This window comes from Rissa tridactyla, chromosome 11, assembly GCF_028500815.1.
Source record: "Rissa tridactyla isolate bRisTri1 chromosome 11, bRisTri1.patW.cur.20221130, whole genome shotgun sequence".
NCBI classification, from domain to species: Eukaryota; Metazoa; Chordata; class Aves; order Charadriiformes; family Laridae; genus Rissa; species Rissa tridactyla.
In genome coordinates this window covers 20,737,167-20,761,450 of record NC_071476.1, presented here as the reverse complement: position 1 = coordinate 20,761,450, position 24,284 = coordinate 20,737,167, and the positions used below count along the sequence as shown (strand labels likewise).

General features: G+C 53.1%; 3 protein-coding genes across 3 annotated transcripts; all 3 read left to right on the top strand.

Annotated features, from left to right (window-relative positions):
- Positions 1-1,372: 1,372 nt before the first annotated feature.
- Positions 1,373-6,884, top strand: LOC128916347 (protocadherin beta-15-like). Its single transcript, XM_054217839.1, has one exon. The coding sequence runs from the start codon at positions 1,561-1,563 to the stop codon at positions 4,000-4,002; it is 2,442 nt and encodes an 813-aa protein (XP_054073814.1). The 5' UTR covers positions 1,373-1,560; the 3' UTR covers positions 4,003-6,884.
- Positions 6,885-8,694: 1,810 nt separating this feature from the next.
- On the top strand, positions 8,695-11,503 carry LOC128916345 (protocadherin beta-15-like). Its single transcript, XM_054217837.1, has one exon. It carries the CDS (start codon positions 8,883-8,885, stop codon positions 11,322-11,324), a length of 2,442 nt encoding a protein of 813 aa, XP_054073812.1. The 5' UTR covers positions 8,695-8,882; the 3' UTR covers positions 11,325-11,503.
- A 7,372-nt stretch (positions 11,504-18,875) lies between these two features.
- Positions 18,876-21,374, top strand: LOC128916078 (protocadherin beta-15-like). The gene has a single exon (XM_054217298.1). It carries the CDS (start codon positions 18,933-18,935, stop codon positions 21,372-21,374), a length of 2,442 nt encoding a protein of 813 aa, XP_054073273.1. The 5' UTR covers positions 18,876-18,932.
- Positions 21,375-24,284: the final 2,910 nt, after the last annotated feature.

Genomic DNA, 24,284 nt, shown 5'->3' with positions numbered 1-24,284 from the left:
CTCTTCCTCTTAAGAAGGACTGTCACTCCATGTATAATATGAGATTGCTTGAATGAAAGCAGTGTGGCACAGAATATTTGGAAACCCTGACACTGTGTTGTGCTTGAGTTATAAACTGTACCATTGTAAACAGGGATACTCTTGTGTGTAAAAATGAAATAAAGAGAACTCTGGAATGCCTTGTATGGAGACAGTAGTCTTTGTAGAGATGTTTATTTTTGTTGGAAAGGTCTGTCAAAGTTTTTCAAAAGGCTGCAATTTTTTTTTCTCATTTTGTCCCTTGCCTGATGTACGTCTGAGTGGGTGCAATTCTTCCATTTGGAGATGAAGCCTAAACCGCATTCAGTGATACTGTGGGGAGCAAGGCTTTGCTGGCAGTCCTGCATGGATCTTTGGGGCACTGAGCTTCTGGTTGCCACAGGGCCTATTTAGATCCAGGTCATTGGAAAGCGGAAATCCCAATTGGTCAATGGAAATCCCATTTTCCCTAGAGCGTCACCTGTGGATGGCAGCTGTGAGGTGTTTGAGCAAAAAACATTTGTGACATTAAAGGTGTAGGAGTTTCAGAAGATGGATGGCCGAAAAACAGCATACATGTTCCTTTCGGGAAGTATTTGTGGGCACAGGAGGAGGTGGGTATTTGATGAGCGATATCTGCTACCAAGGAAAGGCTTTGATCTCAGGAAATGTAGAAGACTTCACCCCTCCCTTCCACAGGGACCGGTTAAAAAGGTAACACCGGAGGCTGGTGTAGTGAAGACCATTATATGTCAAGATGTGAATGCTGCACTATCCAGTTAACCGAAGAAGAATCATGGAATCATTTAGGTTGGAGAAGACCCTTGAGACCATCGAGTCCAACTGTTAAGCTTACATTACCAAGTCCACCACTAAACCCTGTCCCTAAGCACCACGTCCACGGACGGTGGGCGCTGCCGTGGGCTGCCGGTGTAAAGGATTGACAATCCTTTTTGGGTGCAGAAATGTTTCTGAACGCTGTGCAACGGGCATCGGGGAAAGAGACGGGGCAGCTGCCGGCGCTGCCCCTGTGCTCGGAGGCAAGCGTCGGCCCCGCAGGACTCCCGGCCCTCCTGCGCTGCGCTTCCCTCGCCGGCGCCGTGTGCGCGCGTCCTGCCGCAGAGCGCCGAGGCGGGCGAGCGGCCGGAGCCGCGCGTGTGCGCGCTTGCCCGTGTGCCGGTGCGAGGCGGCAGCGCGGGCAGCGGGCGGCGGCGGGCGCAGTCCCGCCGCGGGCCGCAGGGTGGTGCTCCCGGCCAAGGCGGCGCCGAGCGGCTGCGGGCGGGGAGGCGGCCCAGCCCAACCCGCCGCTACCCAGCCCGGCCCAGCCCAGCCGAGCCGAGCCGGGCAACGGCGGCGAGCGGCGGCGAGCGGTGCCCCGTGCCAGCGGCTGCCGGGCCAGGGCGGCCGCGCTCCGTGCCGCCATCCGGAGTCGGCGAGAGGGAGGCCGCCCGACCGCCGCCCCGCCGCGCTGCTGCCGGGCGCCGCTCTCCGCGGAGGAGTGCGCGGGCGATCCGCGAGACGGAGGCTGTCCGCCGGCCCGAGATGGCGATCGCAAGGCAAGTGCTTTGTCTCTGTGCTTTCCTCTCCCTGCCGCTCGCTCGCTCCGAGCCCATCCGCTACTCCGTAGCCGAGGAGGCGGCGAGCGGCTCCGTGGTAGCCAACGTGGCGGAGGACGCGGGGCTGTCCCCGGCGCAGCTGGCGGCTCGCGGCGCCCGCCTGGCCTCGGAGGACGGCCGGCAGCACTTTCGCTTAGACCCCGCCACCGGCCGGCTCGTCGTGGCCGAGAGGCTGGACCGGGAGGAGCTGTGCGGCCAGTCCGCTACGTGCACGCTCCCCTTCGAGCTCCTGCTGGCAAACCCGCTGCAGTTCTTTCGGGTGGAGGTGGCCGTGGAGGACATCAATGACCATTCCCCCGTATTCCCAGTGGAACAAGTAGTTTTTAAGATCCTGGAAACGAGCAACCCTGGCTCGCGTTTCCCTCTGGAGGGTGCTCGGGACCTGGATGTTGGCAGCAACAGCATCCAGGCTTACAGCATTTCTCCCGAGAACGAGTACTTCAGTGTCTCCTTTGCAAGTCAGAGTGAGGACGACAAATATGTTGAACTGGTCTTGGAGAAGGCTCTAGACAGAGAGGAGGAAGGAGAGGTGGTTTTCAGTCTCATTGCCATGGATGGGGGCTCTCCTCCCAGGAGTGGGACCACACAAATCCGCATTGTTATTCTAGATGTAAATGACAACTCTCCTGTCTTCACACAGAAGCTGTATGTCGGGCAGGTTTTGGAAAATGCCCCTGTGGGCTCTGTTGTTCTCACAGTGGTGGCAACTGATCAGGACGTGGGAGTTAATGGGGACATCACATATCAGTTCAGCGAAGCAGTGGGCCAGAGTAGGTCATCATTCGTGATTGACCCCACAAGTGGTGAAATTAAACTCGCGATGCCTCTGGACTTTGAGGTGGCAGAGAATCATGAGCTCAGTGTGCGGGCCACGGATGGCGGTGGCCTGTCAGCAATCTGCAAGGTGTTGGTGGAGGTGGTGGATGTGAACGACAATGCACCTGAGCTAGTGGTGAATTCCTTCAACAGCCCCCTCCCTGAGAACGCATTCCCTGGAACAGTGGTTGCCCTCTTTACTGTCAGGGACCGGGATTCTGGTGCAAATGGGAAGATCTCCTGTGCCCTTGAGGATCAGCTATTGTTCTCCCTGCGTCTGGCCTATAAGAACTACTATGAACTGGTGACTGTGAGTATGCTGGACAGGGAGGAGATGGCACGGCACATCCTCGTTGTCACAGCAGCAGACGCGGGGTCACCTCCTCTCACAACCACCCAGACCTTCACAGTGGACATCTCCGATGTCAACGACAATGCACCTGCCTTCAACCAGACATCATACACGATGTATGTGCATGAGAACAATGTCCCCATGGTGCTTGTTGGAGCTGTCCATGCTGCAGATGCTGATGCGGGGACCAATGCCAAGGTGACATATTTCCTGGCACCGTCCCATCCCACAGAGCAGCCTCCCTGCTCCTGCATCTCCGTGAACTCTGAGAATGGGCACGTGTTTGTGCTGCGACCTCTAGACTATGAGCAGGTGAAGCAGATTGATGTCTTGGTGAGTGCCTGTGATGCGGGATCTCCTCCTCTCAGTGCCAACGTCACCGTCCACCTTGTTGTGGTGGATGAGAATGACAATGCGCCTCTGGTGCTGTACCCATCACAGGACAGCGGTCCACCATCCAGCGAGCTGGTGCCTGTATCAGCTGAGGCAGGGTACCTCATCACCAAAGTGGTGGCTGTGGATGCAGACTCGGGACAGAACTCGTGGCTCTCATACCACTTGCTGAAGGCCACCGAGCCCGGGCTGTTTGTGGTGGGTGCCCAAAGCGGGGAGGTGCGGCTGAAGAGGCCAGTGACAGAGAGGGATGCTGTGAAGCAGAAGCTAGTTGTTGTGGTGCGAGACAACGGGAAGCCACCATTGTCAGCCACTGCTGCACTGAACGCACTCCTGCTCAATGACTACTCAGACGTGCGTCTACCGCACAGCAGCCTGGCCACGGAGGACGAGAGTGACTCCCTGACAACCTATTTAATCATTTCCTTGACCTTTGTCTCACTCCTCTTCCTCGCATCCATGACAGCCTTCATCACTCGCAAGGTGTGCAAGAGAAAGGAGCTGAAGGCAGGGCACGTGCTTTATGGTGCTGGCAACTTGCAGAGCAGCCTGGCTGATGCAGCCACAGCAGGGACCTTGCCCCATGGCTATTGTTATGAGATCAGCCTCACAACGGGCTCTGGCAACAGCGAGTTCAAGTTCCTGAAGCCCATCCTCCCCAGCCTGCCACCACAGCAGTGCACCAGAGGTGGGGGCACCGATGACGACCAGGATTTCCCCCGTGGCCCCATTACTGCAGAACACTTTGCACCAGAGAACCCTGGGACCCTCTCTGCAGAACAGTTCAATAGTCTTTCCTTTAACTAGCATGGAGTCAGCACATACAGAGGCTTCATTCATGCCTCACGATAGGAAGGGATCCCTGTTACAGCATGTGGCAATGGTTCCTCCCAGGTTAATCTGCATTTGCAATTGGCGTCAGTGATTTCTGCCAAATTCTATGTCAGAAGAAATTTTGTCTCCCCCTCCAAACAAACAAACAAGCACACAAACAAACAAAAGGACCTCAAGCCTCCTTCACCCAGGAAATAATATTCTTCAGCTGTGAAACGCTTTGAGAGTGGGGTTAGGTCCAGGGTCACCAGTCAAGTTCTTGTCTCGCTTGCTGTTAGGCAAGCTCCTGGCCCTCTTATTCTGTGCTGTAACGCAATGGCAAAGTCAGGCAGACAAATCCCATTGTCCTGGTTTCAGCTGGGATAGAGTTAATTTTCTTCCTAGTAGCTGGTAGCCTAGTAGCTGTGTTTTGGATTTAGCATGAGAATAATGTTGATAACACACTGATGCTTTAGTGGTTGCTAAATCGTGCTTGCACTGAGTCAAGGACTTTTCAGCTTCTCATGCCCTGCCAGTGAGGAGGCTGGAGGTGCATAAGCAGTTGGGAGGGGACAGAGCCAGGACAGCTGACCCAACCTGGCCAAAGAGATAATTCATAGCATATGACATCATGCTCAGCATATAAAGTGGTGGGAAGTGGCCAGGCATCTTGTGATGCTACTGAGGAACAGGCTAGACATAGTTTGGTTGGTTGTGAGCAGTTGTTTTTCATTTGTATCACTTGTCTTTTCTTGGGTTTTAGGTTTTTTTTTTGTTTTTATTTTCACTTTCTTCTTCTTCTTCTTCATATATTATTATTATTATTAATATTATTATTATTAATTATTTTATTTCAATTATTAAAGATTTCTCATCTCAACCCATGAGTTTTCTCACTTTTAGTCTCCCGATTCTCTCCCACATCCCACCATGGGGATGTCTAGGGGTGTTAGTGAGTCAATGGCTGTGTGGTGCTTAGCTGCCAGCTGGGGTTAAATCATGACACACGAGCTCACGGAAATGCCCATAGCCCTCGTCCCAGTTCAGAAAAGCAAGGAAGTTGTGAGTACTGTGTTACTATGTGGTGGAAGCATGGGGGTCTGGCTCTTCCCTGGGTGCTGGATGTCTCTGTCTGAGATGTTTGGGGTCTATGTGTTTTGCCTTCTTGTCACGATGTCTGTCTGGACAGCCATTGTGTGTCTGCATATGCTGCACGAGTGCTGTGTGGTGAGGCAGGGAGCTGCTCACATCAAACCCCTGTGGTTGATGTGGTTAGCACCATTCCCACGCGTCCTGTCTCTGGATACAAGGGAGAAGAGATGAGCACCTCCCTCTCTCAGCCTCCTTTTCTCCTAACTAGGCAAACCCAAGTCCTTAGCCACTCCTCATAGGACATTCCTGCCAGACCTGTCACCAGATCAGTTGCCCTTCCTCTGGACGCAGCTGAGTATCTTAGCATCCTCCTTTAATGGTGCGGCCCAGGACCGCACAGAGAACTCAAGATGAGGCCGCACCAACACTAAATAGAGTGGGATAATCACCTCTTCTGACTGGATGGTTTCACTGTGTTTGATGCACCCAAGGATGCAGTTTGCTATCTTGGCTGCCAGGGCCCAACGCTGACACGTCCTGGGCCTGCTGTCAACCAACACCCCCAGATTCCTTTTTGCAGGGCTGATCTCCAGCCACTCCTCTCCAAATTTATACTTGTGCCCAGCATTACTCCATCCCAGGCACAGAATCTGGCACTTGGACTTCTTCAATTTCATGCTATTTATGATTGCCCAATGCTCCAACCTAACTAGATCCCTCTGCAAGCCCCATTGTCCCTTGAGAGAGCGAGCAGCACCTCGTAGTTTGGTATCATCAGCAAAGTTGCTAATGATGCATTCAACTCCTGCATCGAGATCATTGGAAAAATATTGAACAGAACTGGCCTGAGAATTTCACCCTGAGGAACATCGCAGGTGATATGTCAGCAGCCAGATATAGCCTCTCCCAGCCCCATTGACTACAGTGCCTCTTTAGCCTCTTCTTTAGCCAGTTCACCATGAACCTGCTCATCTCAGAGTTGGACAACGTATCCGGAAGAATTCTCTGAGGGACAGTGCCTCCAATCCAGAAATCGACATCCACAGCGCGTGTGAGTTCATAATAGTAGGACACAGACCTGTTGGAGCGAGTCCGGAGGTGGGCTGTGAAGATGATCAGAGTGCTGGAGGACCTCTCCTATGAACAGAGGATGAGAGAGTTGGGGTTGCTCAGCCTGGAGAAGGGGAGGCTCCAGGGAGACTTTAGAGCCCCTTCCAGTCCCTAAAAGGGGCCTTCAGAAAAGCTGGGGAGGGATTCTTTATTGGGGAGCGTAACGATAGGATGAGGGGTAACAGTATAAACTGAAAGAGGGTAGATTTAGATTAGCCATTAGGAAGAAATTCTTAGAGTGTGGTGAGATGCTGTCACAGGTTTCCCAGGGAAGTTGTGTATGCCCTGTCCCGGGAAGTTTTCAAGACCAGGTTGGGTTGGGCTTTGGGCAACCTGGTCTTGTGGAAGGTGTCCCTGCCCATGGCAGGGGAGTTGGAACACGATGATCTTTAAGTTGCCTTCCAAATCTAACCGTTCTATGATTCTATGATATCAAAGCAGTTAAGCAGGACTTTCCCTTGGTGAACGCACGTTGACTGTGCCTGATGATTGCATTGTTCTTTCAATGCCTTTCAGTGGTCCCCAGTATCATCTTCATAATCTTTCCAGGATCTGAGTATAGACTAACAGGTCGGTAGTTTTCCTGGGTCTTCCCTCTTGCCCTTCTTGTAAATTGGAAGAACATTGGCTAGCTTCCAGTCAGCAGGGACCCCTCCCCAGTCTCCCAAGGCCTTTGACAGCTGATGGAGAAATGTCCTGCTGTAACATCGACTATCTCCATCAGTACTCTGGGAGAAATCCCACAGGTGCCATGGACTTGTGAACATTCCACTGACACCGCTGGTCCCTGGCAACTTCAGCATCCACCAATGGAAAATCACTGTTTGTTCACTCGCAGCCCTGTGTTTCAGTGGACCGGGCAGCCCAGCGTCAATCTCTATTGTTAAACAGCAGGTCAAGAAAAGCATTGAATGCCTCTGCTGCTTCTTCATCCTTTTCAGTCAGGTAATCATCTTCAACAAGTATCAATCTAATGTTTTCTTTAGACCTCCTCTTGCTATTAACATACTTTAAAAAGCCTTTCTTGTCTGACACAAGGCTGGACCGTTTCCACTCTAATTGAGCTTTGGCCTCTCATGTCTTCTCCCTGCATAGATAAACACTAGCTCTGGAGTCTTCCTGGAAAGCCTGACCTTGTTTCCAGAGGTCACACAATTTCTTTTTCCTCTTGACCTCCACAAGGAGTTGTTCAAACATGCTCATTTCCTTTGTGTGCATTGTAAGGAAACTGCACAAGTTGCTTCAAAGGACTTTGAAGGTAGAATAAAGTTGAACTTGGAAAAGGGCCATTGAGGTTGGTGTCATCATTGTTGTTCCTGAATTCAGAGGCTTCTTGAAGGCATTGGAAAGCCATCTTGATAAGATTTCTTGTGTTTCTATTAGAACACTTACATTCTCCATTTTTCACTTATTCTTTCTACTTTGTGAACTGTCTTTAAGCATGGAACATTTGGAAAACCTGAGGCTATATTGTGCTGCCTTTATAAACTGTATTGTTGTAAACTGGGATACTGTTGAGTGTAAAAATAAAATAAGGAGAGACCTGAATGCCTTGCGTGGAGACTGTGATCTTTGTAGAGATGTTTTTTTCTGGGAAATGTCTGTCAACTTTTTTCAAATGGCTTCACCTGTCGATGGCAGCTGTGAGTTGTTTGAGTACAAAGTGTTTGTGACTTTAAAGGTGTAGGAGTTTCAGAAGATGGATGGCACAAAGACAGCATACATATTCCTTTTGGGAAGTGTTTGCGCGTACAGGAGGAAGTGGGCAGCTGTTAAGTGAAATCTGCTGTCTGGGAGAGGCTTTGATCTCAGGAAATGTAAAAGACTTTACTGATCCCTTCCGCAGGGACCGGATAAAAAGGTAACACTGGAGGCTGGTGTAGCGAAGACTGTTATATGTCAAGAAGTGAATGCTGCACTATCCAGTTAGCCCGAGTAGCATCATGGAGAGGATCCATGAGACCATCGAGTGCAACTGTTAAGCTTACATTACCAAGTCCACCACTAAACCCTGTCCCTAAGCACCACGTCCACGGACGCTGGGCGCTTCCGTCGGCGGCGGGTGTAAAGGTTTGAGAATCCTTTTGGTGAAGAAATGTTTCCGAACGCTGTGCAACGGGCATCGGGGAAAGAGACGGGGCAGCTGCCGGCGCTGCCCCTGTGCTCGGAGGCAAGCGTCGGCCCCGCAGGACTCCCGGCCCTCCTGCGCTGCGCTTCCCTCGCCGGCGCCGTGTGCGCGCGTCCTGCCGCGGAGCGCCGAGGCGGGCGAGCGGCCGGAGCCGCGCGTATGCGCGCTTGCCCGAGTGCCGGTGCGAGGCGGCAGCGCGGGCAGCGGGCGGCGGCGGGCGCAGTCCCGCCGCGGGCCGCAGGGTGGTGCTCCCGGCCAAGGCGGCGCCGAGCGGCTGCGGGCGGGGAGGCGGCCCAGCCCAACCCGCCGCTACCCAGCCCGGCCCAGCCCAGCCGAGCCGAGCCGGGCAACGGCGGCGAGCGGCGGCGAGCGGTGCCCCGTGCCAGCGGCTGCCGGGCCAGGGCGGCCGCGCTCCGTGCCGCCATCCGGAGTCGGCGAGAGGGAGGCCGCCCGACCGCCGCCCCGCCGCGCTGCTGCCGGGCGCCGCTCTCCGCGGAGGAGTGCGCGGGCGATCCGCGAGACGGAGGCTGTCCGCCGGCCCGAGATGGCGATCGCAAGGCAAGTGCTTTGTCTCTGTGCTTTCCTCTCCCTGCCGCTCGCTCGCTCCGAGCCCATCCGCTACTCCGTAGCCGAGGAGGCGGCGAGCGGCTCCGTGGTAGCCAACGTGGCGGAGGACGCGGGGCTGTCCCCGGCGCAGCTGGCGGCTCGCGGCGCCCGCCTGGCCTCGGAGGACGGCCGGCAGCACTTTCGCTTAGACCCCGCCACCGGCCGGCTCGTCGTGGCCGAGAGGCTGGACCGGGAGGAGCTGTGCGGCCAGTCCGCTACGTGCACGCTCCCCTTCGAGCTCCTGCTGGCAAACCCGCTGCAGTTCTTTCGGGTGGAGGTGGCCGTGGAGGACATCAATGACCATTCCCCCGTCTTCCCGGAGGAAACAGTCACTTTTAAGATCCCGGAAACGAGCAACCCTGGCTCGCATTTCCCTCTGGAGGGTGCTCGGGACCTGGATGTTGGCAGCAACAGCATCCAGGCTTACAGCATTTCTCCCGAGAACGAGTACTTTAGCGTCTCTTCTGGGAGTCGGGTTAAAGGCAAGAAGTACGTGGAACTGGTCTTGGAGAAGGCTCTAGACAGAGAGGAGGAAGGAGAGGTGGTTTTCAGTCTCATTGCCATGGATGGGGGCTCTCCTCCCAGGAGTGGGACCACACAAATCCACATTGTTGTTCTAGATGTAAATGACAATGCTCCCATCTTCACACAGGAGCTGTATGTTGGGCAGATTTTGGAAAATGTGCCAGAGGGCTCTGTGTTACTTAAAGTGGTGGCAACTGATCAGGATGTGGGAGTTAATGGGGACATCACCTATCAGTTCAGTGAAGGGGTGGGCCAGAGCAATTCAGCATTCACAATTGATTCTACTAGTGGTGAAATTAAAGTCACGAAGCCTCTGGACTTTGAGGTGGCAGAGAATCATGAGCTCAGTGTGCGGGCCACGGATGGCGGTGGCCTGTCAGCAATCTGCAAGGTGTTGGTGGAGGTGGTGGACGTGAATGACAATGCACCTGAGCTGGTGGTCAACTCCTTCAACAGCCCCCTCCCCGAGAACGCATTCCCTGGAACAGTGGTTGCTCTCTTTACTGTCAGGGACCGGGATTCTGGTGCGAATGGGAAGATCTCCTGTGCCCTTGAGGATCAGCTATTGTTCTCCCTGCGTCTGGCCTATAAGAACTACTATGAACTTGTCACCGTCAATGCTCTGGACAGGGAGGAGTCGGCACAGCACATCCTCGTTGTCACAGCAGCAGACGCGGGGTCACCTCCTCTCACAACCACCCAGACCTTCACGGTGGACATCTCTGATGTCAACGACAATGCACCTGCCTTCAACCAGACATCATACACGATGTATGTGCATGAGAACAATGTCCCCATGGTGCTTGTTGGAGCTGTCCATGCTGCAGATGCTGATGCGGGGACCAATGCCAAGGTGACATATTTCCTGGCACCGTCCCATCCCACAGAGCAGCCTCCCTGCTCCTGCATCTCCGTGAACTCTGAGAATGGGCATGTGTTTGTGCTGCGGCCTCTAGACTATGAGCAGGTGAAGCAGATTGATGTCTTGGTGAGTGCCTGTGATGCGGGATCTCCTCCTCTCAGTGCCAACGTCACTGTCCACCTTGTTGTGGTGGATGAGAATGACAATGCGCCTCTGGTGCTGTACCCATCACAGGACAGCGGTCCACCATCCAGCGAGCTGGTGCCTGTATCAGCTGAGGCAGGGTACCTCATCACCAAAGTGGTGGCTGTGGATGCAGACTCGGGACAGAACTCGTGGCTCTCATACCACCTGCTGAAGGCCACCGAGCCCGGGCTGTTTGTGGTGGGTGCCCAAAGCGGGGAGGTGCGGCTGAAGAGGCCAGTGACAGAGAGGGATGCTGTGAAGCAGAAGCTCATTGTTTTGGTGCGAGACAACGGGAAGCCACCATTGTCAGCCACTGCTGCACTGAACGCACTCCTGCTCAATGACTTCTCAGACGTGCGCCTACCTCACAGCAGCCTGGCCACGGAGGACAAGAGTGACTCCCTGACAACCTATTTAATCATTTCCTTGACCTTTGTCTCACTCCTCTTCCTCGCATCCATGACAGCCTTCATCACTCGCAAGGTGTGCAAGAGAAAGGAGCTGAAGGCAGGGCACGTGCTTTATGGTGCTGGCAACTTGCAGAGCAGCCTGGCTGATGCGGCCACAGCAGGGACCTTGCCCCATGGCTATTGCTATGAGATCAGCCTCACAACGGGCTCTGGCAACAGCGAGTTCAAGTTCCTGAAGCCCATCCTCCCCAGCCTGCCACCACAGCAGTGCACCATGGTTGGGGGCACCCACGATGAACAGGATTTCCCCCGTGGCCCCATTACTGCAGAAGACATGGCACCAGAGAACCCTGGGACCCTCTCTGCAGAACAGTTCAATAGTCTTTCCTTTAACTAGCATGGAGTCAGCACATACAGAGGCTTCATTCATGCCTCACGATAGGAAGGGATCCCTGTTACAGCATGTGGCAATGGTTCCTCCCAGGTTAATCTGCATTTGCAATTGGCGTCAGTGATTTCTGCCAAATTCTATGTCAGAAGAAATTTTGTCTCCCCCTCCAAAAAAACAAACAAGCAAACAAAGAAACAAAAGGACCTCAAGCCTCCTTCACCCAGGAAATAATATTCTTCAGCTCTGAAATGCTTTGAGAGTGGGGTTAGGTCCAGGGTCACCAGTCAAGTTCTTGTCTCACTTGCTGTTAGGCAAGCTCCTGGCCCTCTTATTCTGTGCTGTAACGCAATGGCAAAGTCAGGCAGACAAATCCCATTGTCCTGGTTTCAGCTGGGATAGAGTTAATTTTCTTCCTAGTAGCTGGTAGCCTAGTAGCTGTGTTTTGGATTTAGCATGAGAATAATGTTGATAACACACTGATGCTTTAGTGGTTGCTAAATCGTGCTTGCACTAAGTCAAGGACTTTTCAGCTTCTCATGCCCTGCCAGTGAGGAGGCTGGAGGTGCATAAGCAGTTGGGAGGGGACAGAGCCAGGACAGCTGACCCAACCTGGCCAAAGGGATAATTCATAGCATATGACATCATGCTCAGCATATAAAGTGGTGGGAAGTGGCCGGGTATCTGAGAATGCTACTTGGGAAGAGACTGGGCATCAGTCCTTTGATAGTGAGCAGTTGTTTTTCATTTGTATCGCTTGTCTTTTCTTGGGTTTTAGTTATCTTTTGGTTGTTGTTGTTACTTTCCTTTAATTATTATTAGCATTTATATTTGTTTTGTATTAGTATTAGTATTTTAATTTTTTATTTCAATTCTTAAACTGTTTTCATATTAACAGAAGAGCTTTGTCACTTTTACTCTTCCAATTCGATCCCCCTTCGCACTGTGGGTGGAAGGGAGGGGCAGTGAGTGAATGGCTGTGTGGTGCTTAGCTGCTGACTGGGGTTACACCATGACACACACGCTCACAGAAATGCATGTAGTTGTCCACCCGGGTCAGAAAAGCAAGGAAGTTGTGAGTACTGTGTTACTGTGTGGTGCAAGCAAGGGACTCTTTCTTCTCGGGGTGCTGGATGGCTCTGTCTGAGATGTGTGGGCTCTGTCTGTTTTTCCGTCTGGTCACAATGTCTGTCTGGACAGCCGTTGTGTGCCTGCCTATGCTGCAATAGTGCTTCCCAGTGAAGCAGAGAGTTGCTGCCATCCAGACGCTCTGATCAGGCAAGAAGGGTATTTTCAACCATCACCCACAGATCCCTTTCTGCAGGGCTGCTCTCCAGCCACTCCTCTCCCAATGTATACGTATACACAGTACTACTCTATCCCAGGTGCAGAATCTGGCCTTTGGACTTGCTAAATGTCATGCCGTTGATGACTGCACAATGCTCCAATCCATCTAGATCCCTCTGCAAGGCCTCTTTTTCCTTCAGAGAGGGAGCAGCACCTTCCTGTTTGGTATCATCAGCAAAGTTGCTAATGGTACCTTCAACTCCTGCACCCAGATCAGTGAAAATAGTATTGAACAGGACTGGCCCTAGAATTGAATCCTGAGCAACGCCGCTGGCGACATATCACCCGCCAGACGTTGCTCCCCTATTCACTGCAACCCTTAGAGCCCTGCCCTTCAGCTGGTTCTTCACCCTGCTGATAGTGAACCCGCTCATCTCACAGTTGAACGACATGTCCAGAAGAATTCTCCAAGGGATGATATCTACAGTCACACAAGAATCCAGAAAAACTACATCCACAGCCTTCCTTCATGCACGGGGCAGGTGACCTCATAATAGAAGAGTGTGGACCTGTTGGAGTGAGTCCAGAGGAGGGCCATGAGGATGGCCAGAGCACTGGAGCACCTTTCCTATGAAGACAAAGAGGGTTGGGGTTGTTCAGCCTGGAGAGGAGAAGGCTTCAGGGAGACCTTATAGAAGCCTTCCAGTATGTAAAGGAGGCCTCCAGCAAAGATGGGAAGGGACTCTTTATTAAGGAGTGTAGCAATAGGAAAAAGGGGAATGGTTTTAAACTGAAAGAGGGGAGATATAGATTAGATATTAGGAAGAAATTCTTTACTGTGAGGGCGATGAGACACTGGAACAGGTTTCCCAGGGAAGTTGTGGATACCCCTTCCCTGTAAGTTTTCAAGACCAGGCTGGATGGGGCTTTGAGCAACCTGGTCTAGTGGGAGGTGTCCCTGCCCATGGCAGGAGTGGTGGATCTAGATGATCTTTAAGGTGCCTTCGAAATCAAACCATTCTATGATTTTATGACATCAAAGCAATTAAACAGGACTTTCCCTTGGTGAACCCATGTTGACTGCGCCTGATGATTGCATTGTTCTTTCAATGCCTTTCAGTAGTACTCAGTATCATCTTCATAATTTTCCCAGGGTCTGAGGTTGGACTAACATGTCAGTAGTTTCCTGGGTCTTCCCTCTTGCCCTTCTTGTAAATTGGAAGAACATTGGCTAGCTTCCAGTCAACAGGGACCCCTCCCCAGTCTCCCAAGGCCTTTGGCAGCTGATCAAGTGGTGTCTTGCTGTAACGTGAACTAGCTCCTTCAGTAATCTGGGACAAATCCCATCAGGCGCCATGGACTTGTGAACATTCCGCTGATGCATCCGATCCCTGACAATTTCTGTGTCCACCAATGGAAAGTCACTGTTCCTGCATTCGTGGTCCTCTGACTCAGTAGACTGGGCAGCCCAAAGTTCATTTGCAGTATTAAAGATTGAGGCAAGAGAAGCATTGAATGCCTCCTCTTCTTCTTCATCCCTGTCGGTCAGGTTACTGTCTTCAACAAGTATCAGTCTCATGTTTTCTTTAGACCTCCTCTTGATATTGACATACTTTAAAAAGCCTTGCTTGTTGTCTGACACAACGCTGGCCAGTTTCCACTCTAATTGTGCTTTGTGCATTCGTGTCTTCTCCCTGCATAAACAAACCTCAGCTCTGCAGTCTTCCTGCAAAGCCTGACCTTGCTTCCCGAGATCACACAATTTCTTTTTCCTCTTGAGCCCCAGGAGGAGTTCCCTGTTTGGCCAAGCTGGTCTTCTGCCCTGTTTGCTTGACTGTTGACACAGTGGAATTGCTTGCTTGTAGACTGTAACTGTTCAGAGTTGTGAAAACATGCTCATTGCCTTTGGGTGCATTGCAAGGAAACTGCACAAGTTACTTCAAAGGACTTTGTCTGAAGGTAGAATGGAGATAAACTTGGAAAAAGCCCATTGAGTTTTCTCTGATCTTTGTTCCTGAGTTCAGAGGCTTCTTGATGGGAGGGGAAATCTGTCCCACCAGGATTTCCTGGGTTGGTGTTAGAGCATTTGCATTCTCCTTTTTGCCCTTTCTCCTTCTACTTTGTGAACTGTGTTTGAGCATTGTCTTACCTCTTCCTCTTAAGAAGGACTGTCACTCCATGTATAATATTGGATTCTTTAAAAGAAGGCTGTTTGAATGTTTGAATGGCACAGAATATTTGGAAACGTGACGTTGTGTTGTGCTGCAGTTATTAACTGTAAAGCAGGATACCCTTGAGTGTAAAAATGAAATAAAGAGAACACCTGAATGCCTTGTGTGGAGACAGTAGTCTTTGTTGAGTTGTTTCTTGTTTTCTTTTTCTGGGGAAGCTCTGTCAAGGTTTTTCCAAAGGTTGTGAGCTTTTTTCTCATTTTTGTCCCTTGGCTGACGTAAAGTTGAGCGGGTACATTTCTTCAGTTTGGCAATGACGCCTGTATCGCATTGAGTGTAATTGTGGGGAGCACGGCTTTGCTGACAGACCTGTATGGGTCTTCTGAGCACTGAGTTGCTGGTTGCTACAGGGCCCAGTTAGACCCAGTCAGCGGAAACTGGCCCCCACCCTAACAGGGACCGTGGGTGTGCAAAGGCCTCTGCAAAGCAGTGAGGTTGGGGATAGTGACCTATCCCACTCTTCCTAGAGTGCCAGCTGCAGAGGGCAACTGGGAAGGCTTTGAGCACAAAGTATTCTGATTCTAAATGTTTTGATGGATGACAGCATACATGTTGCTTTGGAGAAGTCTTTCGGGGAGTCCCAGGAGGTTGGGAATTGGTGGATGAAGAACTACTACCAGGGATACGGTTCACTCTCAGGAAACGCAGAGCACTACAGGCATCTGCTCCACAAAGGCCTCAAGAAAAGGATAAGGCCTGAGGACAGGCCGCTGTAGTGATGCTGGCCAGAAGACAGTTGTACAGCGAGGGGTGAATGATATACTCTCCAGCTAACCTGAGAGGAATCATAGAATCGTTTGGTTTGGAAGAAATCCTTGAGACCATTGAGTCCTGCCGTTAAGCAAACACTACCAAGTCCACCACTAAACCCTGTCCCTCAGCACCACATCCAGGGACGGCAGACACTTCCTTTGGCAGCCTGTGTTAATGCTTGGCAATCCTTTTGATGAAGAAATTGTTCATCATATCCAGTCTAAGCTTCCCCTGTCACAACTTGGGGCCATTTCCTCTCATCCTATCACTTCATACTTGGGAAAAGAAACCAACACCTACCTCCTTAAATCTTTCAGGCACAGGCCTGTGCTGTCCTGTGTAGTGTTGTGTGGCACAAATCCTTTGGTGGGAAGATAAACTCAGGTCATTGTAATCGCAGAGGCTGCAGGCAAGTCCTGCTTGGTACTGGTTAGAAAGCCACCTGCAAGCAGGAAGTCCACCTGCCAAAGTCTTTTACTGCAGCTGTAGAAACGATCAATAGAATTGCTTTCTTGCAGGGAAGTCCTAAGATGGCTTGAATGACTGAAACGGGGACACTCTGTCTTTTCTATGACCAGGGTCTGCACGGCATGTTGTGCATGGCTGCAGTTCTTTCATGAAGCTCCTCTGCTCAGGGTTCTCCACATCTACCCTTCCAGTAGGGTGATTATAATAAAGAGAGTTGTGAATGACACTTTAGAGAGTGGGCGTGTTTCTCTTGCTGAGATCACAAGGAACCAGCAGCTCCTGGTGTAAAAGTGCTGGTTCTCGGGTCGTTCCAGTTCGAAGGTCCAGGTGTCTGATGCAGTTCATAACTGGATGGTTTCTTACAGTTTGTGACCTATGAAAGGGGACATGGCGTTTCCTGCATTGGAGGGCCAGCACACACGGCTGAGCTTTCCCAAGGGGCTCTTTGCAGGTGCCCTTTAGGAAGGAAAACTTCTAGGCCAGGTAATAGACAGCCCTAGCAGAGGGGAGGCTTTTAACCCCCTGGAAACTGCTTTCAGGGACAAGGGAGCACAAGAGAGCTGGCAGATGTTTAAGGATGCTTTCCACAGAGTGCAAGAGTTCTCGATCCCCACATGTAAGAAATGAGGGAAGGAAGGCAAGACACCAGCAGGGCTGAGTAAAGACCTGCTTGTCAGACTAAAGGGCAAGAAGGAAACGCACAGTGTACAGGGACCTTGCCCAGTTTTGTAGGGATGCGGTCAGGAAGACCAAGGTGTGGCTGAAGCTGAACACAAAGTACGACAAGAAGGGCTTCTAGCGGTATGTCAGACAGAAAAGGAGGGTCAAAGAAAGTGTACCTCCGCTGATGAACACGAGTGGCAAACTGGTAACAACAGGCAAGGAGAAGGCTGAGGCAGTCAGCAACTTGTTTTGCTTCGGTTTTCACTGTCAATCTCTCTTCCCACACTTCTCGAGTGGATGGACCTGAAGGCAGGGACCGGGGGAGGAGAGTCCCTCACGCTGTAAGAGAAGATCAGACCACCTGAGAAACCTGAACATAGAGAAGTCTCTGGGACCTGAGAAGATGCCTTCTGGAGTCCTGAGGGAATTGGCTGATGTGGTTGCTAAGCCACTCTCCATGATATTTGAAATGTCATGGCAGTGAGATGAAGTCCCTGGTGACTTGAAAAGGGAAACATTGCACCCATTTTTAAAAAGAGTAGAAAGGTGGACCCTGGGAAGTACCAACTTGTCATCCTCCCCTCTGTGACTGGGAACATTATGGAACAGATCTTCCTAGAAACTATGCTAAGGCACATGGAGGGCAGAGACATGCATCAAGACAGCCAGCATGGTTTCACCAACGTCAAGTCTTGCCTGACCACCCTAGTGATGTGGGTCAACTTATAGGACGGAATGACTGTATGAGAGGACAAGGGAAGACTAGACTTCTGTAAGGCCTTTGTCACGGTTCCCCACAACATACCTCTCTCTAAGTTTGGACACATTGATTTCATGGATTTGGTGGGTAAGGAATTGTCTGGATGGTCCTATCCACAGAGTCATGGTCAAATCTCAATGTCTGGATGGAGATGAGTGGCGAGTGGTGCCCCTCAGGGGTCCATATGGGGACAAGTCCTGTTTGACACCTTCATCAACGACACAGTGGGATCAAGTGCACTCCCAGCACGGTTGCAAATGGCACCAGGCTGAGTGGTACGGCTGACACGTCTGCAAGGCGAGACTCCGGGCATGCCTTTTGCCTCCCTCAGACCGCTGCTACGCTGACAGCGACTTCACTGCCGACAGCGTGGACGTGGCCGGCACGGGCACTCTGTGGCCGGCTGAGCGCTACGAAGTGTGCCTGAGCAGCGGCTCGGGGAGGAGGCAGTTCCAGTTCCTGAGGCCCGTCCTGTGCAGCCCGCAAAGCAGCGTTGCAGCGGGGCCGGGAAAGAAGAACGAAGATCCCCTGTGCAGCTGGCAGGCCGCGGGCGAGAGGGAAGGCGAGGCGGGGAGCACAGCCCCTCTGCCCGTTCAGCCGCCGGACTGGCCGGATGACAGGCGCGTCCATGCGTGAGCCTTGTTGAAACCCGCCTGCCTTCCCCGTCCTCAGCCCGAGACTCCTGAGTAGATGTAGTGCCGTGCTGGGCTGTTACCTGCGTGCTGCCCCTGCGGGGGTTTCCGCCGGGCTTCCCCGGCCGGGGAAGGCGGCTCGATCCCTCCGGGCTGAGACTCTGCCCCACGGTGCTCCAGGAAATGCCCTGCCCCTCTCTCGACGCCGTGTTCCTGGAAGGGCAGGGAGCGGCCGTCCGGAGGCAAGAGCGCCCGCCTACCGGAGGGCTCTGGGCAACGGGCACCGGGGAAAGAGACGGGGCAGCTGCCGGCGCTGCCCGTGCGCTCGGAGTCAAGCGTCGGCCCCGCAGGATTCCCGGCCGTCCTGCGCTGCGCTTCCCTCGCCTGCGCCGAGTGCGCGAGTCCTGCCGCGGAGCCCCGAGGCGGGCGAGCGGCCGGAGCCGCGCGTGTGCGCGCGGGCCCGAGTGCCGGTGCGAGGCGGCAACGCGGGCAGCGGGCGGCGGCGGGCGCAGTCCCGCCGCAGACCGCAGGGTGGTGCTCCCGGCCAAGGCGGCGCCGAGCGGCTGCGGGCGGGGCAGCGGCCGAGCCCAGCCCGCCGCTACACAGCCCAGCCGAGCCGAGCCGGGCAACGGCGGCGAGCGGCGGCGAGCGGTGCCCCGTGCCAGCGGCTGCCGGGCCAGGGCAGCCGCGCTCCGTGCCGCCATCCGGAGTCGGCGAGAGGGAGGCCGCCCGACCGCCGCCGCGCCGCGCAGCTGCCGGGCGCCGCTCTCCGCGGAGGAGTGCGCGGGCGATCCGCGAGACGGAGGCTGTCCGCCGGCCCGAGATGGCGATCGCAAGGCAAGTGCTTTGTCTCTGTGCTTTCCTCTCCCTGCCGCTCGCTCGCTCCGAGCCCATCCGCTACTCCGTAGCCGAGGAGGCGGCGAGCGGCTCCGTGGTAGCCAACGTGGCGGAGGACGCGGGGCTGTCCCCGGCGCAGCTGGCGGCTCGCGGCGCCCGCCTGGCCTCGGAGGACGGCCGGCAGCACTTTCGCTTAGACCCCGCCACCGGCCGGCTCGTCGTGGCCGAGAGGCTGGACCGGGAGGAGCTGTGCGGCCAGTCCGCTACGTGCACGCTCCCCTTCGAGCTCCTGCTGGCAAACCCGCTGCAGTTCTTTCGGGTGGAGGTGGCCGTGGAGGACATCAATGACCATTCCCCCGTTTTCCCGGAGGAACGAGTTACTATTAAGATCCTGGAAAGGAGCGACCTGGGCTCGCGTTTCCCTCTGGAGGGTGCTCGGGACCTGGATGTTGGCAGCAACAGCATCCAGGCTTACAGCATTTCTCCCGAGAACGAGTACTTTAGCGTCTCTTCTGGGAGTCGGAGGAACGGTGACGAATATGTTGAACTGGTCTTGGAGAAGGCTCTAGACAGAGAGGAGGAAGGAGACGTGGATTTAAGTCTCATTGCCATGGACGGAGGCTCTCCTCCCAGGAGTGGGACCACACAAATCCACATTGTTGTTCTAGATGTAAATGACAATGCTCCTGTCTTCACAGAGGAAGGATATATTGCGCAGATTTTGGAAAATGCGCCTGTTGGCTCAGTGGTCCTTAGAGTGACGGCTGTTGATCAGGATGAGGGAGTTAATGGGGACATCACCTATCAGTTCAGGCAAGCAGTGGGACAGAGCAACTCAGCATTCACGATCGCCCCTACTAGTGGTGAAATTAAACTCACGAAGCCTCTGGACTTTGAGGTGGCAGAGAATCATGAGCTCAGTGTGCGGGCCATGGATGGCGGTGGCCTATCAGCTATCTGCAAGGTGTTGGTGGAGGTGGTGGACGTGAATGACAACGCACCTGAGCTGGTGGTCAACTCCTTCAACAGCCCCCTCCCCGAGAACGCATTCCCTGGGACAGTGGTTGCCCTCTTTACTGTCAGGGACCGGGATTCTGGTGCGAATGGGAAGATCTCCTGTGCCCTTGAGGACCAGCTATTGTTCTCCCTGCGTCTGGCCTATAAGAACTACTATGAGCTTGTCACCGTCAATGCTCTGGACAGGGAGGAGATGGCACAGCACATCCTCATTGTCACAGCAACAGACACAGGGTCACCTCCTCTCACAACCACCCAGACCTTTACGGTGGACATCTCCGATGTCAACGACAATGCACCTGCCTTCAACCAGACATCATACACGATGTATGTGCATGAGAACAATGTCCCCATGGTGCTTGTTGGAGCTGTCAGTGCTGCAGATGCTGATGTGGGGCCCAACGCCAAGGTGTCATATTTCCTGGCACCGTCCCATCGCACAGAGCAGCCTCCCTGCTCCTGCATCTCCGTGAACTCTGAGAATGGGCACGTGTTTGTGCTGCGGCCTCTGGACTATGAGCAGTTGAAGCAGATTGATGTGCTGGTGAGTGCCTGTGATGCGGGATCTCCTCCTCTCAGTGCCAACGTCACTGTCCACCTTGTTGTGGTGGATGAGAATGACAATGCACCTCTGGTGCTGTACCCATCACAGGACAGCGGTCCACCATCCAGCGAGCTGGTGCCTGTATCAGCTGAGGCAGGGTACCTCATCACCAAAGTGGTGGCTGTGGATGCAGACTCGGGACAGAACTCGTGGCTCTCATACCACCTGCTGAAGGCCACCGAGCCCGGGCTGTTTGTGGTGGGTGCCCAAAGCGGTGAGGTGCGGCTGAAGAGGCCAGTGACAGAGAAGGACGCTGTGAAGCAGAAGCTAGTTGTTGTGGTGCGAGACAACGGGAAACCACCACTGTCAGCCACTGCTGCACTGAGTGCACTCCTGCTCAATGACTTCTCAGACGTGCGCCTACCGCACAGCAGCCTGTCCACGGAGGATGAGAGTGACTCCCTGACAACCTATTTAATCATTTCCTTGACCTTTGTCTCACTCCTCTTCCTCGCATCCATGACAGCCTTCATCACTCGCAAGGTGTGCAAGAGAAAGGAGCCGAAGGCAGGGCACGTGCTTTATGGTGCTGGCAACTTGCAGAGCAGCCTGGCTGATGCAGCCACAGCAGGGACCTTGCCCCATGGCTATTGCTATGAGATCAGCCTCACAACGGGCTCTGGCAACAGCGAGTTCAAGTTCCTGAAGCCCATCCTCCCCAGCCTGCCACCACAGCAGTGCACCACGGTTGGGGGCACCCACGATGAACAGGATTTCCCCCGTGGCCCCATTACTGCAGAGGACATGGCACCAGACAACTCTGGGACCCTCTCTGCAGAACAGTTCAATAATCTTTCCTTTAACTAGCATGGAGTCAGCACATACAGAGGCTTCATTCGTGCCTCACGATAAGAAGGGATCCCTGTTACAGCATGTGGCAATGGTTCCTCCCAGGTTAATCTGCATTTGCAATTAGTGTCAGTGATTTCTGCCAAATTCTATGTCAGAAGAAATTTTGTCTCCCCCTCCAAACAAACAAGCAAACAAAGAAACAAAAGGACCTCAAGCCTCCTTCACCCAGGAAATAATATTCTTCAGCTGTGAAACGCTTTGAGAGTGGGGTTAGGTCCAGGGTCACCAGTCAAGTTCTTGTCTCACTTGCTGTTAGGCAAGCTCCTGGCCCTCTTATTCTGTGCTGTAACGCAATGGCAAAGTCAGGCAGACAAATCCCATTGTCCTGGTTTCAGCTGGGATAGAGTTAATTTTCTTCCTAGTAGCTGGTAGCCTAGTAGCTGTGTTTTGGATTTAGCATGAGAATAATGTTGATAACACACTGATGCTTTAGTGGTTGCTAAATCGTGCTTGCACTGAGTCAAGGACTTTTCAGCTTCTCATGCCCTGCCAGTGAGGAGGCTGGAGGTGCATAAGCAGTTGGGATGGGACAGAGCCAGGACAGCTGACCCAAACTGGTCAAAGAGATAATTCATAGCATATGACATCATGCTCAGCATATATAGTGGTGGGAAGTGGCCGGGCATCTGAGAATGCTACTCGGGAAGAGACTGGGCATCAGTCCTTTGATAGTGAGCAGTTGTTTTTCGTTTGTATCACTTGTCTTTTCTTGGGTTTTAGTTATCTTTTGGTTGTTGTTGTTGTTATTTTCCTGTTATTATTATTAGCATTAGTATTTGTTTTGGAATTAGTTTTAGTATTTTAATATTTTATTTAATTTCTTAAACTGTTTTCGTCTTTCCACAAGAGTTTTGTCACTTTTACTCTTCCAATTCGATCCCCCTTTCCACCGTGGTGGGAGGGGAGGGGCAGTGAGTGAATGGCTGTGTGGTGCTTAGCTGCTGACTGGGGTTACACCACGACACACACGCTCACAGAAATGCATGCAGTTGTCCACCCGGGTCAGAAAAGCAAGGAAGTTGTGAGTACTGTGTTACTGTGTGGTGCAAGCAAGGGACTCTTTCTTCTTGGGGTGCTGGATGGCTCTGTCTGAGATGCGTGGGCTCTGTCTGTTTTTCTGTCTGATCACAATGTCTGTCTGGACAGCCGTTGTGTGCCTGCCTATGCTGCAATAGTACTTCCCAGTGAAGCAGAGAGTTGCTGCCATCCAGACGCTCTGATCAGGCAAGAAGGGTATTTTCAACCATCACCCACAGATCCCTTTCTGCAGGGCTGCTCTCCAGCCACTCCTCTCCCAATGTATACGTATACACAGTACTACTCTATCCCAGGTGCAGAATTTGGCCTTTGGACTTCCTAAGTGTGATGCCGTTGATGACTGCACAATGCTCCAATCCATCTAGATCCCTCTGCAAGGCCTCTTTTTCCTTCAGAGAGGGAGCAGCACCTTTCTGTTTGGTATCATCAGCAAAGTTGCTAATGGTACCTTCAACTCCTGCATCCAGATCAGTGAAAATAGTATTGAACAGGACTAGGCCTAGAATTGAACCCTGAGGAACGCCGTTGGTGACAACAGGCAAGGTGAAGGCTGAGGCAGTCGGCAACTTTTTTTGCTTCAGTTTTAACTGGCAATCTCTCTTCCCACACTTCTCGAGCGGATGGAGCTCGAGGCAGGGACTGGGGGAGCAAAGTCCCTCACGCTGTAAGAGAAGATCAGACCACCTGAGAAACCTGAACATAGAGAAGTCTCTGGGACCTGAGAAGATGCCTTCTGGAGTCCTGAGGGAATTGGCTGATGTGGTTGCTAAGCCACTCTCCATGATATTTGAAATGTCATGGCAGTGAGATGAAGTCCCTGGTGACTTGAAAAGGGAAACATTGCACCCATTTTTAAAAAGAGTAGAAAGGTGGACCCTGGGAAGTACCAACTTGTCATCCTCCCCTCTGTGACTTGGAACACGATGAAACAGATCCTCCTAGAAATTATGCTAAAGGCACATGGAGGGCAGAGATGCGCGTCAAGACAGCCAGCATGGTTTCACCAACGTCAAGTCTTGCCTGACCACCCTAGTGATATGGGTCAACTTATAGGATGGAATGACTGTATGAGAGGACAAGGGAAGACTGGACTTCTGTAAGGCCTTTGTCACGGTTCCCCACAACATACCTCTCTCTAAGTTTGGACACATGGATTTCACGGATGGAGTATTTGGTGGGTAAGCAATTGTCTGGATGGTCCTATCCACAGAGTCATGGTCAAATCTCAATGTCTGGATGGAGATGAGTGGCGAGTGGTGCCCCTCAGGGGTCCATATGGGGACAAGTCTTGTTTGACACCTTCATCAACGACATAGTGGGATCAAGTGCACTCCCAGCACGGTTCAAATGGCACCAGGCTGAGTGGTACGGCTGACACGTCTGCAAGGCGAGACTCCGGGCATGCCTTTTGCCTCCCTCGGCCCGCTGCTACGCTGACAGCGACTTCACCGCTGACAGCGTGGACATGGCCGGCACGGGCACTCTGTGGCCGGCTGAGTGCTACGAAGTGTGCCTGAGCAGCGGCTCGGGGAGGAGGCAGTTCCAGTTCCTGAGGCCCGTCCTGTGCAGCCCGCAAAGCAGCGTTGCAGCGGGGCCGGGAAAGAAGAACGAAGATCCCCTGTGCAGCTGGCAGGCCGCGGGCGAGAGGGAAGGCGAGGCGGGGAGCACGGCCCCTCTGCCCGTTCAGCCGCCGGACTGGCCGGACGACAGGCGCGTCCATGCGTGAGCCTTGTTGAAACCCGCCTGCCTTCCCCGTCCTCAGCCCGAGACTCCTGAGTAGATGTAGTGCCGTGCCGGGCTGTTACCTGCGTGCTGCCCCTGCGGGGG